Genomic DNA, 13,707 nt, shown 5'->3' on the forward strand with positions numbered 1-13,707 from the left:
TTAAAACATCTATAGTATCTCTAATTTATAGGGGGAGGGGATGAAATAAGTTCTAGACTTTGGCCACACACTACAGTATCTATCACACCATTTTTGTAGAAGAATAAAAAACATTCTCGCCAATGACCAAAGTATTCCCCAGCAGAGGCAAAGTACCTAGGGAGGGAGATTAATTCTTCTGAGTTCTGCAGCAATAAAGTACTTAATGTGACCATAATGGTTTGGAAATTTTAATAAATTCCCCAATATCCTTACCACTGGGCAATCTTCCAAAGCAAGTACTGCAGAGGATGAAATGTCTATTTCATCCAGGTCTATTCTCAAAAGGATATAACGAAAGGATGTTTTATTATACTGAGTTTCATAATATTTTTCTCCTTTACACTAAGACTAAATACTAAAAGAAGAAAAAAAAAATTAACTTCAACATGTCCCTAAGCTTGGCACCCAAACATAGCTTTCTTAATTTATTTCCAATTACTTTCCAACATAAACCTTTCACCCTGACTAACCTGTGGTCTCCTTATTATCTTTAAAACTGGCCATATACCGTCTCAAGTATGTACATTCAATTGTGCCAATAATTTATACAATTTCTTGATTCCTTAAATACCACAGTAGAATGTTTATGAAGAATTCCTTGGCAGCCCGGCCCAGTGACTCACCAAAAACTACAAGCTTTCCTGACCGGCTTTTTCAGATTGGTCCATTGATTCAATAATTCATCACAAACTCCTTTCATATGGATATGCTGTGAGTTTGCAGCTGGACAAGCAACATATATAATGTATATACTTCACTAGCACCTGGCTCACGTAGTAGTCCCTCAACAACTGAGTTGAATGATGATGATGGTAATGGAGTAAATATCCTCTACGCCATTGTCTCAAAAACAAGCAAGGAGTGAACCAGAAGCAACTGGGGATTATTTTTTTAAACTTCAGATCTTTGAACCCCATTACGTGGAGCATATGGGGTGGGGTGCATCAGGGCATTCTTATATTTTCAAAAGCTCTCCAACTGATCCTAGGATCTTAGGGAATTTTAACCAGGCTGTGGAAGAAAGCCCCAGGATGAAAGTGTTTCCACAGTAAATCATGGGATTCTTCAAGCAGTCCTACCAAGGTGAAAAGGCATGTCTCCCACCACCATCACACCCACCCATCCTCTGACCCAACTATAAAACTGACAGAAGAAATGTAAATTTGTGCAACTGTTTAAAGAAAAATTAAGTCCAGAGTCACACTTGCATAGTACTATGACTTGTATACTTCTTTTAAAGTTACTTTAATAATTATTTGTGTGGCTAAACAATATAACAGTAAAAATTGTATAAATTTTTTAGTTTTAAACAAGTTTAATGTTTAAATACGTTTTTATTAAACTTTCACTTTCTAGATTTGTTTAAAATCATCAGTATTAGTTGGAATATTTGATTTGAAAATAGCAACATTTTGCTTGTGCAGATATTACTGTCATGCTACAACAAATTGATCCAGAGTTTTTATTTTTATGAATCAAGGCTATTAAGCAATTTGGCAGCCTTTTAAAAACAACAGCTTTGTTTAAATAGACTACTCTGTTTCTTTACATAGAAGTATTTTAATTCTCCACTTTTGGAAAATTGTATCCTGATAAGATGCCAATATATAACTATTTTATGAAATAACATTTTAGACAAAACAATTTTTTAATAAATATATAGAACAGCATATTCTTTATAAGAGAAAACTACTTATCTATTAATTCTCTGCTTTGATTTTTATATTTTTACCTCAAAATAAACATTAGAAGCAAATTTTAAAGCCAAAAATTTACAAAACAAAATGGGAAATATTTGTAACAATTATGGCAAAGAATCAATAAAAAAGGACAAATACCACAAAAGAAAGTTAGACAAAGGATACCGATAAGCCATTATCAGAATTTAAAGGTCAATAAACATTTAAAATATCAATTTTTGCTAGAAACCAAAATAAACAGAAAACTGAACTAAATAGTATCAATTTTTTTCCTACCAAATTGACAAAGTTTTTTGTTAAACTAGTATAACCGTATGAAGGAATGGGCAATCTCATATACTCCTTGTCAGAGTGCAAATTCTACAACCCTCTGGAAGGCAATTTATAACATGTACCAAAAGCCTTCAAAATGTGCCTACCTTAAGGAATTAAATGGACACATTCAAAGACAAATACATACATATGTATACATGTTTACACACATATATACAAATTCAACACAGCATTATTTGTTATAGCAAAAATCTGGAAGCAACCTAGGTGCCCAATAACAGGGGGTTAATTAAATAACTTAGGGGCTTTTTTTTTTATTACACGCCTAAAGAGATTTAAGACTAAGGAAAAGAAACGACTTTGTGGTGGTTGTTCCTGGAGGAGGATAAGAAGGAAAAGGTCTGAATGTTAATATTTAATAGTATGATGCCAATTTTGTTTCAAAACAATATGAAATATGTCTATTCTAAATAAACTAGAAAAGTGAATAGTATCATCTCTGGAGAATGGAATTATGGGTAATTTTTATCTTCATTGGGCCGTTTTTCTATTTTCCTAATTTTCTATAGTGAAGACATATTACTTTTATACTCAGCAAAAAATTAGATCTGAACATATCTAAACACTTCAAAATTCTCCATAATAATCAGAATAAATTTACTAAGCAGATGAAATTACTACTAAATATGCCTACATTATATTTTTCTTATTTACTAAATATTTAAAGGAAAAAATTACTCAAAGAACAAGAAGCAATGAGTACGTAAATCTTTAAAAATGTTCTGTTATCGTTTTTGCAAAACACTCAAACCTGAAACGAAGGTGATTCAGTCTCTGACTGTCAACACCAGCACATACCGTCCCAGGGTTGGTAACAATCATGCCTTTGCATTCTTCCGCATATTTCTGCCACTCAAGTTCTTCCCACTGAAGCATATTGGCAATCTCCTCTTCGGGAACCAGGGCTTTGCTACACCGTAATAAGTAAAGGAGGATCTGGTGCATGGACAGTACTTCCTTTCCTCCGTCTTAGGGGACGGTGGAGAGAGAGGGAAAAATAAGGCTACTCAATTAACAGCCAGTCATCCACCCAATAAGGAAAAACGAGACAATGAGAAGAGAGCATTTTTAAAAAGGTAGTACAGAATTTACATCATTAAACCTTTGTTTAACCAAGTGCTAAATAACAGGAAAGCCATTTGTTTCACTGATGAACGGTGCTCATAAACTACCTTATTTACTAAAATGGCAACAATGGCATTATAAATGATAAAAGGCCCATATGTGAGGTAGGAATATAAAAAAGGTGCCTACCTAAATAAATTTAAAACCACCTAATGTAAAGAACCACAGTTTATAATATACAGAACCGTGTTATGTTTTAAGTATTTTATCACTCTTTACAGGGTAACAGATGAAAGCTCTTTGACAGTGATGTTACTGATTTAAGGAAATTCTAAGCTTTTATGAGATATTTATGGATGTTTTCAGTAAGCTATCGTTGCATTATGGTCTAATTTTTTGGTGCTAATGTGCTGCACCTGCCATGAGGAATAGAGCTAAAGAGCTTGTACTAATATCATGAAATCATTGTGGAGTTAGTACATGGAAAAAATACCAAGTACTCTGAGACTTACAGAAGCATATATTACCAAGTACAGAGGATAAAAACAACAAAGAACATAATGAAAGCACCTTGGAAAAAATCAACTAATCTGGTACTTGATGAATCAAAGACATTGATCTAATGTGAGCATTAATTTCAGATTCACAGGCTTCTGCCTTCTCTTTGGGCTTAGGTTCTTGACCAGCATGTACAACCACCTTTTCTCTGCCTAGTCCCACCCAAAGGAAGGACAAGAGCCCTGAAGGTGTAGAGAACAATAACTACCCTTCCCAGGTCATGAGACATGCTAGGAACAGTGGTATAGGACCAAACACTTCATGGAGAAACAAGAGGACCAAGATGGTAGAGATGGGTAGGAATAAATGAGGGGGTCCTATTTGTGCTAGATAGAAGAGTTCATGGCAGCCAAGGAATCTGGGATACTAGTAAATGGAAGAAGATAAAAGATTTTAATTCAAGTTGCTATGGGCTAAGAACTGAAGCCTACACAAAATTTCTTTTTGATCTGTGTCTTTCTATCTCAGATGCTGCTCTGGAATTAGATGGCATTGCTGCTACAGGGCCACTATATATGTAGGAATGCATTCATTCATTAATCTAAATATGCATTCATTCATTCAATAATTACCAAGCACCTATCATGTAGCAGGCCTAGGAAACACAGCTGTGTTAAATAGCCAAAACCCCTTATGGACTTTCCTGGTGACGCAGTGGTTGAGAATCTGCCTGCTAATGCAGGGGACACGGGTTCGAGCCCTGGTCTGGGAGGATCCCACATACTGCGGAGCAACTAGGCCCGTGAGCCACAACTACTGAGCCTGCACGTCTGGAGCCTGTGCTCCGCAACAAGAGAGGCCGCGATAGTGAGAGGCCCGCGCACCGCGATGAAGAGTGGCCCCCGCTTGCCACAACTAGAGAAAGCCCTCGCACAGAAACGAAGACCCAACACAGCAAAAATAAATTAATTAATTAATAAACTCCTACCCCCAACATCTTCTGAAAAAAAAAAAAACCCTTATATTCCAGTGGAGGGAAAGATACAATAAAAAACAACTACATAATAATAGATCAGAGATGACTGCTATGAATAAGGGTCAAACTGGGCAACTACACATAAAAGGGTGGTCAGGAAAGGTGTCTTTGAAGAGGTGTCATGTGAGCAAAGACCTGAAAGAAGCAGAGGAGCCCCATGAGGCTATCTGGGAGCGGGGTGTCTTGGGTAGAAAACATAGCAAAAGCCCTAAGGTGGAGTGGGATTGATGTGTTCCAGGAACTGCCAAGAGGCCAGCGTGGATGGAGTGAGGAGGAGGAGAGCGTGAGGGAGGCAGCAGGGAAGTCAGATCTTGCCAAGCTTTACAGAGCACAGGAAGCGCTCTGGACTTGACTCTCAGACGGGAGCATGTTTTTCACCATCATGTGCCAGGCACTATGAGTGGTCCCATGTAGCAATTATGGAAAACAAACAAACAAAAACACAAGCTCTAGGCCTTCAAGAAGCAAGTTGACTAATGATGACTAATCACAACTGTTCCTAGAGGAATCTTTGCAGATAACATTCTGAAAACAGAGCTCTCTTAAAGACACAGAGTCTCTTAAAAAAAAATAACTGTCTAAGAAGTAACTAAAGTACAAAATACAATCAACCCACAGGAGGACATGTTCTACCTACCCTTCATATTATTGTTCACAGCAGTAAAAATTTTTTATGCCTCATTACAAAACATCAGCCTTAAACCCAGGAGTCACCTTTGATTAACAAACTTCCATGGTTAAGGGCATATTTCTCAGTCTGTCTCAATAGAAATTTTAATCCGCCTGCACGTGACATGTCTTTCTCAATCAATGATGTTCCCCTCTTTGCTATGGAGCCCAGCATAGTCATAATGCCTACCTGTCCGTCTGAGCCCATGGTAATCTCTGCTTCTAGGGGGGCCTGAAGTGACCAGGTAGACAAGAGAACTCTTAAAGTCAGAGTAAGTTGACTTACACTTGCACGTGTCCACATACAGGGCAGCAGGGATAAAGAAAACCTAGAGAGCCCCGAGAGGAACTGCCACACTAACGAGATTCTAGGCACCAAGGAAAGAGTAAAATAGTCTTTAGATTGTAATCATTATATTCGTTAAGGCTACTAAAGAGCACTGTAAGCCTGTAAGGATACATCAGGAGTCTAGGATACTATAAGCAGCAGAGGGTTGTTTTGTTGCGAGGATTAGAAAAAAATTTCAGATTTTATTTGGGGAGGCTGGTGCCTGGTGGAAGGAGAAAAGATATGCAAGTCCAGGTATACACACTGGCACCAGAATCTCCCCACAAGCAGTTACAAGTGGCTGACTTCAGGGCACTTCAAATAAAAGTGAAAAGGAGTAGGGGCGTTGAATTTAAAGTGAAAAGAATAAAAAACTCAAAGAGCTAGTGGGAGGGGGTAACACTTAAACCTACAAACCAAGGGCACTGCCCAATTTAGGAGAAGAATACCTGTGAAAGAAGGAAAGCCACTGAATGCTTATGAGAACGCATCTACCTAGATTAGGTGCAAAGCTGCTGACGTGGGAGGAGAGTTTTATAGCAGCACGGAACTAGAAATAATTTTTTAAAAAACATACACACATCAGGTGCAAAATTGGTAATGCTGAAGGGGAAATTGTAAATCCATGTTGAAATCTGCTAAATATTTTAAATAGCAACTAAAATCTAAAAGGATAGATATTTACCAATGTGAAAAAGTAGAAACTCAGGACAGATAACCTGAGGTGAAATCCTTACGGAAATATAAGGAAAAGTAGACGTGACTACAAAGTCCTGCAGAGCCCACGGGGCAAGGGATGCATCCCTCACACCCAGTCAGGCAAAAAAAGACACTCCAGAAATATTTGTGGAATGACTTTCTGAAGCGGATAAATAATGTGGCCACTTGCTCGCAGACTGCCATGAATTTACTAATGTTAATGAATTGGCTCTTTTGGTTTGTCTGCTTTGCTACATGTTTATGTTGGGGATTTATGGAACTATGTCACTGAGGGCTAGGAAGTAATCTTTATCTCGTTGGCTGAGATAAATAGGACATGATATAAATGAGAAATGAGAGTGGGTAAGCTAAGGTTAGCAGGAATTCTGCCAGCACTGGGACTGGAACCGTGACAATGGTTCATTATTCGGGAAAAACTGGAGTTTGTGTTTCGGGGAATGAATCTGGACAGTCATTAATGAACTGACAGACTTTATAAACTGTTTCTTAGAGACCCAATTCTCTCGGTTTATATTGCTTGATTATTTATATGGTTATTGGGGGGGAGGGGCAATTTGCTAGGGAATTTGTGTTAAGAATACAGCTGGGGTACTTCCCTGGTGGCACAATGGGTAAGAGTCCACCTGCCAATGCAGGGGACACGGGTTCAAGCCCTGGTCCGGGGAAGATCCGACATGCCGCGGAGCAACTAAGCCCATGCGCCACAACTACTGAGCCTACGCTCTAGAGCCCGTGCTCCACAACAAGAGGAGCCACCGCAGTGAGAAGCCCGCACACCACAACGAAGACCCAATGCAGCCAAAAAAAATAAAATAAAATTTAAAAGAATACAGCTGGTTAAACGAGTATTTCTCAAGGCTGTAACACTCAATTTTAAGAAATATAAAAATACCTTCCTCTTTTCTTACACTGAGAATAACTATATAGCTTCATTACCATGTCTCCTGTATATTCCTACTAAGACACCTTTGTATAATCTTAAGTTCTGAAAATTTGTATTAACAACACAGTATTTTCTAAACTTTCCAAATACAAAGTTATATTAAGATGCTATATCAATTGATGTTTTTTCCAAACTACACTTCCCTCCTGGGAATTTTGATACACTCTCCCACCCTCTGGCTCTCTGTCAGCCATACCTAAAGAATTACTTCTCCAAAAATCAATCTGCTAGATAACTGATTTGCAAAATTGATTCAGGATTCTCAAAGCTTTACTACAGCAATGATATAAACAATGAAAAGGCTTTCCCGTAAGTGCAGCCTTCCTAACTTGAATTATGCCCTGCCCCAGCCCTAACTACAGTCAGGATAAAACCTTCAAGTGGCTCTAGGAGAGCTCATATCAACTATTTGGCTACTAGAGGTAGAGGCAGGGATAGGAAAGAAACAAAAATTTGAGAAAACTCTTAAAATATCAATAAACTGGTTGTTCCGTGATTTGACTTCTGGTAAACTGGCCTGCACTGAATAATCCTTGGTTTAAACTATAAGCTTAACTTTGGATAAATCTGTATAAAGCAACTGAGACAGCTGTCTTCAAAGCAGGTCAACTGAGGAACTAGAGAAAAACTGGAATGACTGATAAACTTTCAGTTACATAGTATAATAAACTGATACAAACAAAAAGCAAATGAGGAGAGGACCATGTAATACTATATAAAAGCTGCTCATTCTACAGGAGTTCAAGCAAGATGCAAATAATAATAATCAGATGACTTTTTACCTATCAAGTGACTAGTAATATCCACTGCTGGCAGATGTATAGAAAAAGGGTACTGTTAAAAATGTTGGTTAGAACTACCAACTATGTCCTTTCTAGAGAAAACTTGGCCAACCCTTTCCAAATTTAAAATGTGCGTACTGTCTTAACAAATAATTTCACTTCTAGAACCCTACCTTGTAGAAACACTCACACAAATGCAAAAGGATAGATACACAAGACTATTCCTGAAGTATTTATATGTAATGGAGGAAAGATAGAGACCTCCAAAATACTCATGACTAGAGGAACTGCCAAAAAAGTTAACGTCCATTCATACTATGGAATGCCATGCAGGTGTTAAAGACTGAGGCAATGTATTTATATAGAGGATGTCCGAAACAGTTGAGTAAAAGGTCAAGCTGTGTAACATATTTAGTGTTATCCCACTTAAAGAAAAAAGCATAATTCTCTCTGTACAGGTTAAAACAAATACAAATCAAACCATTTATAGCACCTATTCATTTTCACATGTCTAGAAGGGGGTGTTCACTTTTTTACTTCATACACTTTTGTATTGTTTGTGCGTACGCACACACACACACACACATACACACACACAGAGTCGACATAATTAAGGGCGAGGTAACACTTCAATTCTGTGAAGAAAGAATGGTCTTTTCAAAAAATGGTGCTGGGTCAACTGGCTGTCATACTGAAAATAATGAGTATTGACCCATATCTCATACCATTTGTAAAAACAAATTTGAGACAAGATTATAGACCTAAATTTGTAGAAAATATAGAAGAGTATCTTGATGACCTTGGGGTAGGCAAAGTTTTCACAAATAAGATACAAAAGACTCCAAGCAAAAAGGGTAAATATGTAAATTGCACTACATTAAAATAAAGAATTTCTGTTCACCAAAAATCACCATTAAGATGTTGAAAAAGCAATCACAGAGAAGGTACTGGCAATATATATGTCCGACAAAAGACTCACATAGAGTACATATAAAAAATACCTACAAGTAAATGAGAAAAAGGCAGATATAACCCAACAGAAAAATGAGCTAAAGACTTGAACAGGCACTTCAAAAGACAACATCCAAATGGTCAATATATGAAATGGTGCTCCATTTCATTAGTCATTAGGGAAATGAAAATTAAGACCATAATGTTATACCTCTGAATACTCATCAGAATGGCTAACTTGAAAAAGAAAGAAAAATGCCAAGTGTTGGTGCAAATGTGGAATAACTTGAACTCTCATACATATTGCAGGTGGGACGGTAAAATGGTACAATCACTTTGGAAAACTGTTTGGAAGTATCTACAAAGCTTAATATAAACACATCCAGAATTTCCGCTCCTAGGTATATATCCACTATAGAAAAGCATAAATATATGCTCACCAAAAAGCACGTATAAGTGTTTGGTGAACACGTGTATGCTATCTAAAAGAGTCAAAAACTGAAAGCATGCAAATGTCCATTAATCACAGACAGGTTAAATACATTTTAATTTAGTCATACCATATAATACTATACAGCAATGAGAATGAGCCAACTACAGTTAACTGTAACAATAGGTATTTCAAAAACATAATACAGGGCTTCCCTGGTGGCAGAGTGGTTGAAAGTCCGCCTGCTGATGCAGGGGACACGGGTTTGTGCCCCGGTCCGGGAAGATCTCACATGCCGCGGAGCGGCTGGGCCCGTGAGCCATGGCCGCTGAGCCTGCCCGTCTGGAGCCTATGCTCCGCAACGGGAGAGGCCACAACAGTGAGAGGCCCACATACCGCAAAAAAAAAAAAAAAAAAAAACGTGTTAAATATGTTCCCTTTCAGAATCAAGCTTCCATGTATTTCCTTATCGGTCTCAGATAGCAGGGTTTTTTTGTGTTTTTTTTGATGGGGGGGTACGCGGGCCTCTCACTGCTGTGGCCTCTCCCGTTGCGGAGCACAGCCTCCGGACGCGCAGGCTCAGCGGCCATGGCTCACGGGCCCAGCCGCCCCGCGGCATGTGGGATCTTCGCGGCCATGGCTCACGGGCCCAGCCGCCCCGCGGCATGTGGGATCTTCCCGGACCGGGGCACGAACCCGCGTCCCCTGCATCAGCAGGCGGACTCTCAACCACTGCGCCACCAGGGAAGCCCTCAGATAGCAGTTTTTAAAGAGTTTCTACTAAGAGCGACAAAATATAACAAACAACAAATGTTTGGAGATGATCTGAGAAGTGATAATTCTAGTTGAAGTAAGGACAGCTTTTGAAATTCTGCTGTAACTATTGAGTAAACAATTGTAAGATATATTTTATGTGATAATGACATTAACTCTCTCCATAGTGTTAGTACTGGTAAAATATAACATAAAGGCTTTGTATAATAGAAGAAACCTAAAGTTTCTTGCAGTAAACTTGGATAAAGTAGCTATGGGTTAATGAACTTTAAATATTTAATGGCCTAAGTATAGAAAGGCAAAAAGTATTTGGAAAATGACATCTTAGTAAAAATATTATAACTTGTAGTGACCCTAAGAAGTTTGCTCTCAAAATCCCATTGATGCGTTTTACTATTTAGGATATCAGCTATTTGATGTCTCCCTTAATTTCTACAAAAGTTCTGGTTACAATACATTGAATAGATAACATTTTTCCTGTTTTGGTAGATATAAATCTGAAAATAAATTTACATGGGAATGAAACTGAGCTAATGTTTTTCCTTTGTTTTTGGTAGGATTTACCTAACCAGTTTCATCAAGATTCTCATACTTTACATGAAGTTCTGAGGTGAGTTTCAGTGAAGTTTTCTAAAACTCCAAATTAAATGGCAGGTGTTTTAAATTTCAACCTTGCTTGCTATCTTTTGTTATTTTAGGAAGTATGTGCAGATTGGTCGATGTCCTCTAATATTTATAATCTCTGACAGTCTCAGTGGAGATAATAATCAAAGGTTTTCCAAAGAAATTCAGAAAGAGTGTGTTATATCACATAGAATAGAAATAGAATGAAATTTCTGCTTAAAATTTTATATACATACTGTATTTTTTTTTTTTTTTTTTTTTTGCGGCACACGGGCCTCTCACTACTGTGGCCTCTCCCGTTGCGGAGCACAGGCTCCGGACACACAGGCTCAGCAGCCATGGCTCACAGGCCCAGCCGCTCCGCGGCATGTGGGATCCTCCCAGACCGGGGCACGAACCCATGTCCCCTGCATCAGCAGGCGGACTCTCAACCACTGCGCCACCAGGAAAGCCCCCATACTGTATTTTTTAATTAATCACATAACCACTATCTTCCTTTATAAAACTTTGACAGTTTCAACCCTGTGGCACCAACAATTATGATGAAGTTTCTTAATCGAATAGTGACAGAAGAAGCTAATAAGGTAAGCCTTTTAAGAACTGATTAATTTGAATCTTACATTGTAATTATAGAAAGCCAACCTTAAGTAGTATTATATAAACTTGAGAAGTTAGAGACACAAACTATTTGTTTTTAAAATTAAAAAAAAATTAATTACACTCAGAAAGCATGTCGTTTTAGAAAATGTAGGAAATTCTGATTTTAAAAATCCTTAACCTTTTTCTACTTTTAAACTTAATTTTCTTTTTCACACTGAGGAAAATTTCCCTTTGCTTGGCTTAGTATTCTAAATTGTATCTGTTATCAAGAAACTGTTTTCTGGTATCTAGGTCCATTAGTCAGCAACATTCCAACTCTTTTGTCCTGTTGTCACTTTTTAAAGATTTAATATTTTTTTTATTTTGATAAAAAACATCATAAAATTTACCATCTTAACCATTTTTTTCAGCTTTACTGAGATATAACTGACATATAACATCATGTAAGTTTAAGGGGTATGACACATTGATTTGATAAACTTATGTAATGAAAAATGATTACCACCATAGTGTTATCTAACACTTCCATCATGTCATGTAATTACCATTTCTTTTTTGTGGTGAGAACATTTAAGATTTTTTTCTCTTAGCAACTTTCAAATATGTAATACAGTATTATTAGCTGTATTATGTATTTGAAATACCTTAACCATTTTTAACCATCCAGTTCAATAGTGTTAAGTATACTAACATTGTTCTGAAATAGTTGTTACTTTTTTGTTTTATTTGGTTGTGCCGGGTCTTAGTTGCGGCATGCATGTGGGATCTAGTTCCCTGACCAGGGATCGAACCCGGGCCCCTTGCATTGCGAGCACAGAGTCTTATCCACTGCGCCACCAGGGAAGTCCCTGAAATAGCTGTTACTTTAATTAATTAATTAATTAATTAATGCTGCATTGGGGCTTCATTGCTGCATGGGGGCTTTCTCTAATTGCGGCTAGCAGGGGCTACTCTTCGTTGCGGTGCATGGGCCTCTCATTGTGGTGGCCTCTCCCGTTGCAGAGCATGGGCTCCGGGCTCACAGGCTTCAGTAGTTGTGACACACGGGCTCAGTAGTTGTGGCTCGTGGGCTCTAGAGCACAGGCTCAGTAGTTGTGGCACATGGGCTTAGTTGCTCCGCAGCATGTGGGATCTTCCCAGACCAGGGATCGAACCCGTGTCCCCTGCATTGGCAGGCGGATTCTTAACCACTGCGCCACCAGGGAAGTCCCGGGTTTTTTTTAATAAGTATATTTTCAAAAGGAAGTCTAATGAAAAAGTAAATCCTGTTTAAAAATAAGTCAATAGACCTTTCCCTTCTTGACAACCTAAGTGTTATCCCTATACAGTTACAAGAAACATTTTGTGAGAGTTGAAATCCCACGAAGTAAATATCTGACATAAGATTCTTCTTTAAGATGATTTTTTAAATGTCCACTTTCAAAAAAAAAAATGTCCACTTTCTCTTAGAGATTTGTTTGGTCATAAAATGCCTACAGGCAGACAGATACAGAAAGGAAAGGCTTTTCAACAAACTAACACAATTTTCTAATAAGTTTACTGCTAAACCTCCATTATAAAATCATAGATGCATTCACTTGAAAAGAAGAAAAGGACCTCAGGACTTCCCTGGTGGTCCAGCGGTTAAGAATCCGCCTTCCAATGCAGGGAATGTGGGTTCAATTCCTGGTCGGGGAACTAAGATCCTACATGCCTCAGGGCAACTAAGTCCGTGCGCCACAACTACTGAGCCCTCACGTTCTACAGCCCATGTGCCACAACTAGAGAGAAGCCCGTGTGCCACAACAAAGAGCCGGCAGGCTGAACTAAGACCCGATGCAGCCAAACAAATAAATAAAAATAAATAAATATTTAAAAAATACAAAGGACCTCTCAATGAAATAAAACCAGATGTCCAAAAGAGAAAATATTTTGAATGCATTTTCCAAACAAAATGAACATTAAGAATACTAAAAATATGATTAACACCATGCTAAAATAAAAATAAGCCATTGTGACTGAGTGGACTGAGGAAAGGGTAGCATGGACAAAATCTGGAGGAAAAGCTAAACTAGAATGAAAAGACAAGAAACAAAAGCCACAAAGGACGAATCAGAGAGCCAGAAGGCAAGTAAGGAGAGTGCAGCAGGCAGACCAGAACAAGAGCCCAGGTACCACATTAGGGAGGAGACTCAACTGAAGCATGTCCACTGTTTTTGGTCTTCTGCAGGCT

At 38.1% G+C, this 13,707-nt stretch overlaps 1 protein-coding gene across 9 annotated transcripts in view; it reads right to left on the minus strand.

Annotated features, from left to right (window-relative positions):
- The window catches only part of DROSHA (drosha ribonuclease III), a 127,025-nt gene that overhangs the window by 68,916 nt on the left and 44,402 nt on the right, over nt 1-13,707 (minus strand). For all 9 annotated transcript variants that reach the window (XM_060146909.1, XM_060146908.1, XM_060146906.1 and 6 more), the window contains one exon: nt 2,874-3,043. In XM_060146909.1, the coding sequence (XP_060002892.1) occupies nt 2,874-3,043 (170 nt within the window). The remainder of the gene's footprint in view (nt 1-2,873; nt 3,044-13,707) is intronic.

The sequence above is a fragment of the Lagenorhynchus albirostris genome, chromosome 3, assembly GCF_949774975.1.
Source record: "Lagenorhynchus albirostris chromosome 3, mLagAlb1.1, whole genome shotgun sequence".
NCBI classification, from domain to species: Eukaryota; Metazoa; Chordata; class Mammalia; order Artiodactyla; family Delphinidae; genus Lagenorhynchus; species Lagenorhynchus albirostris.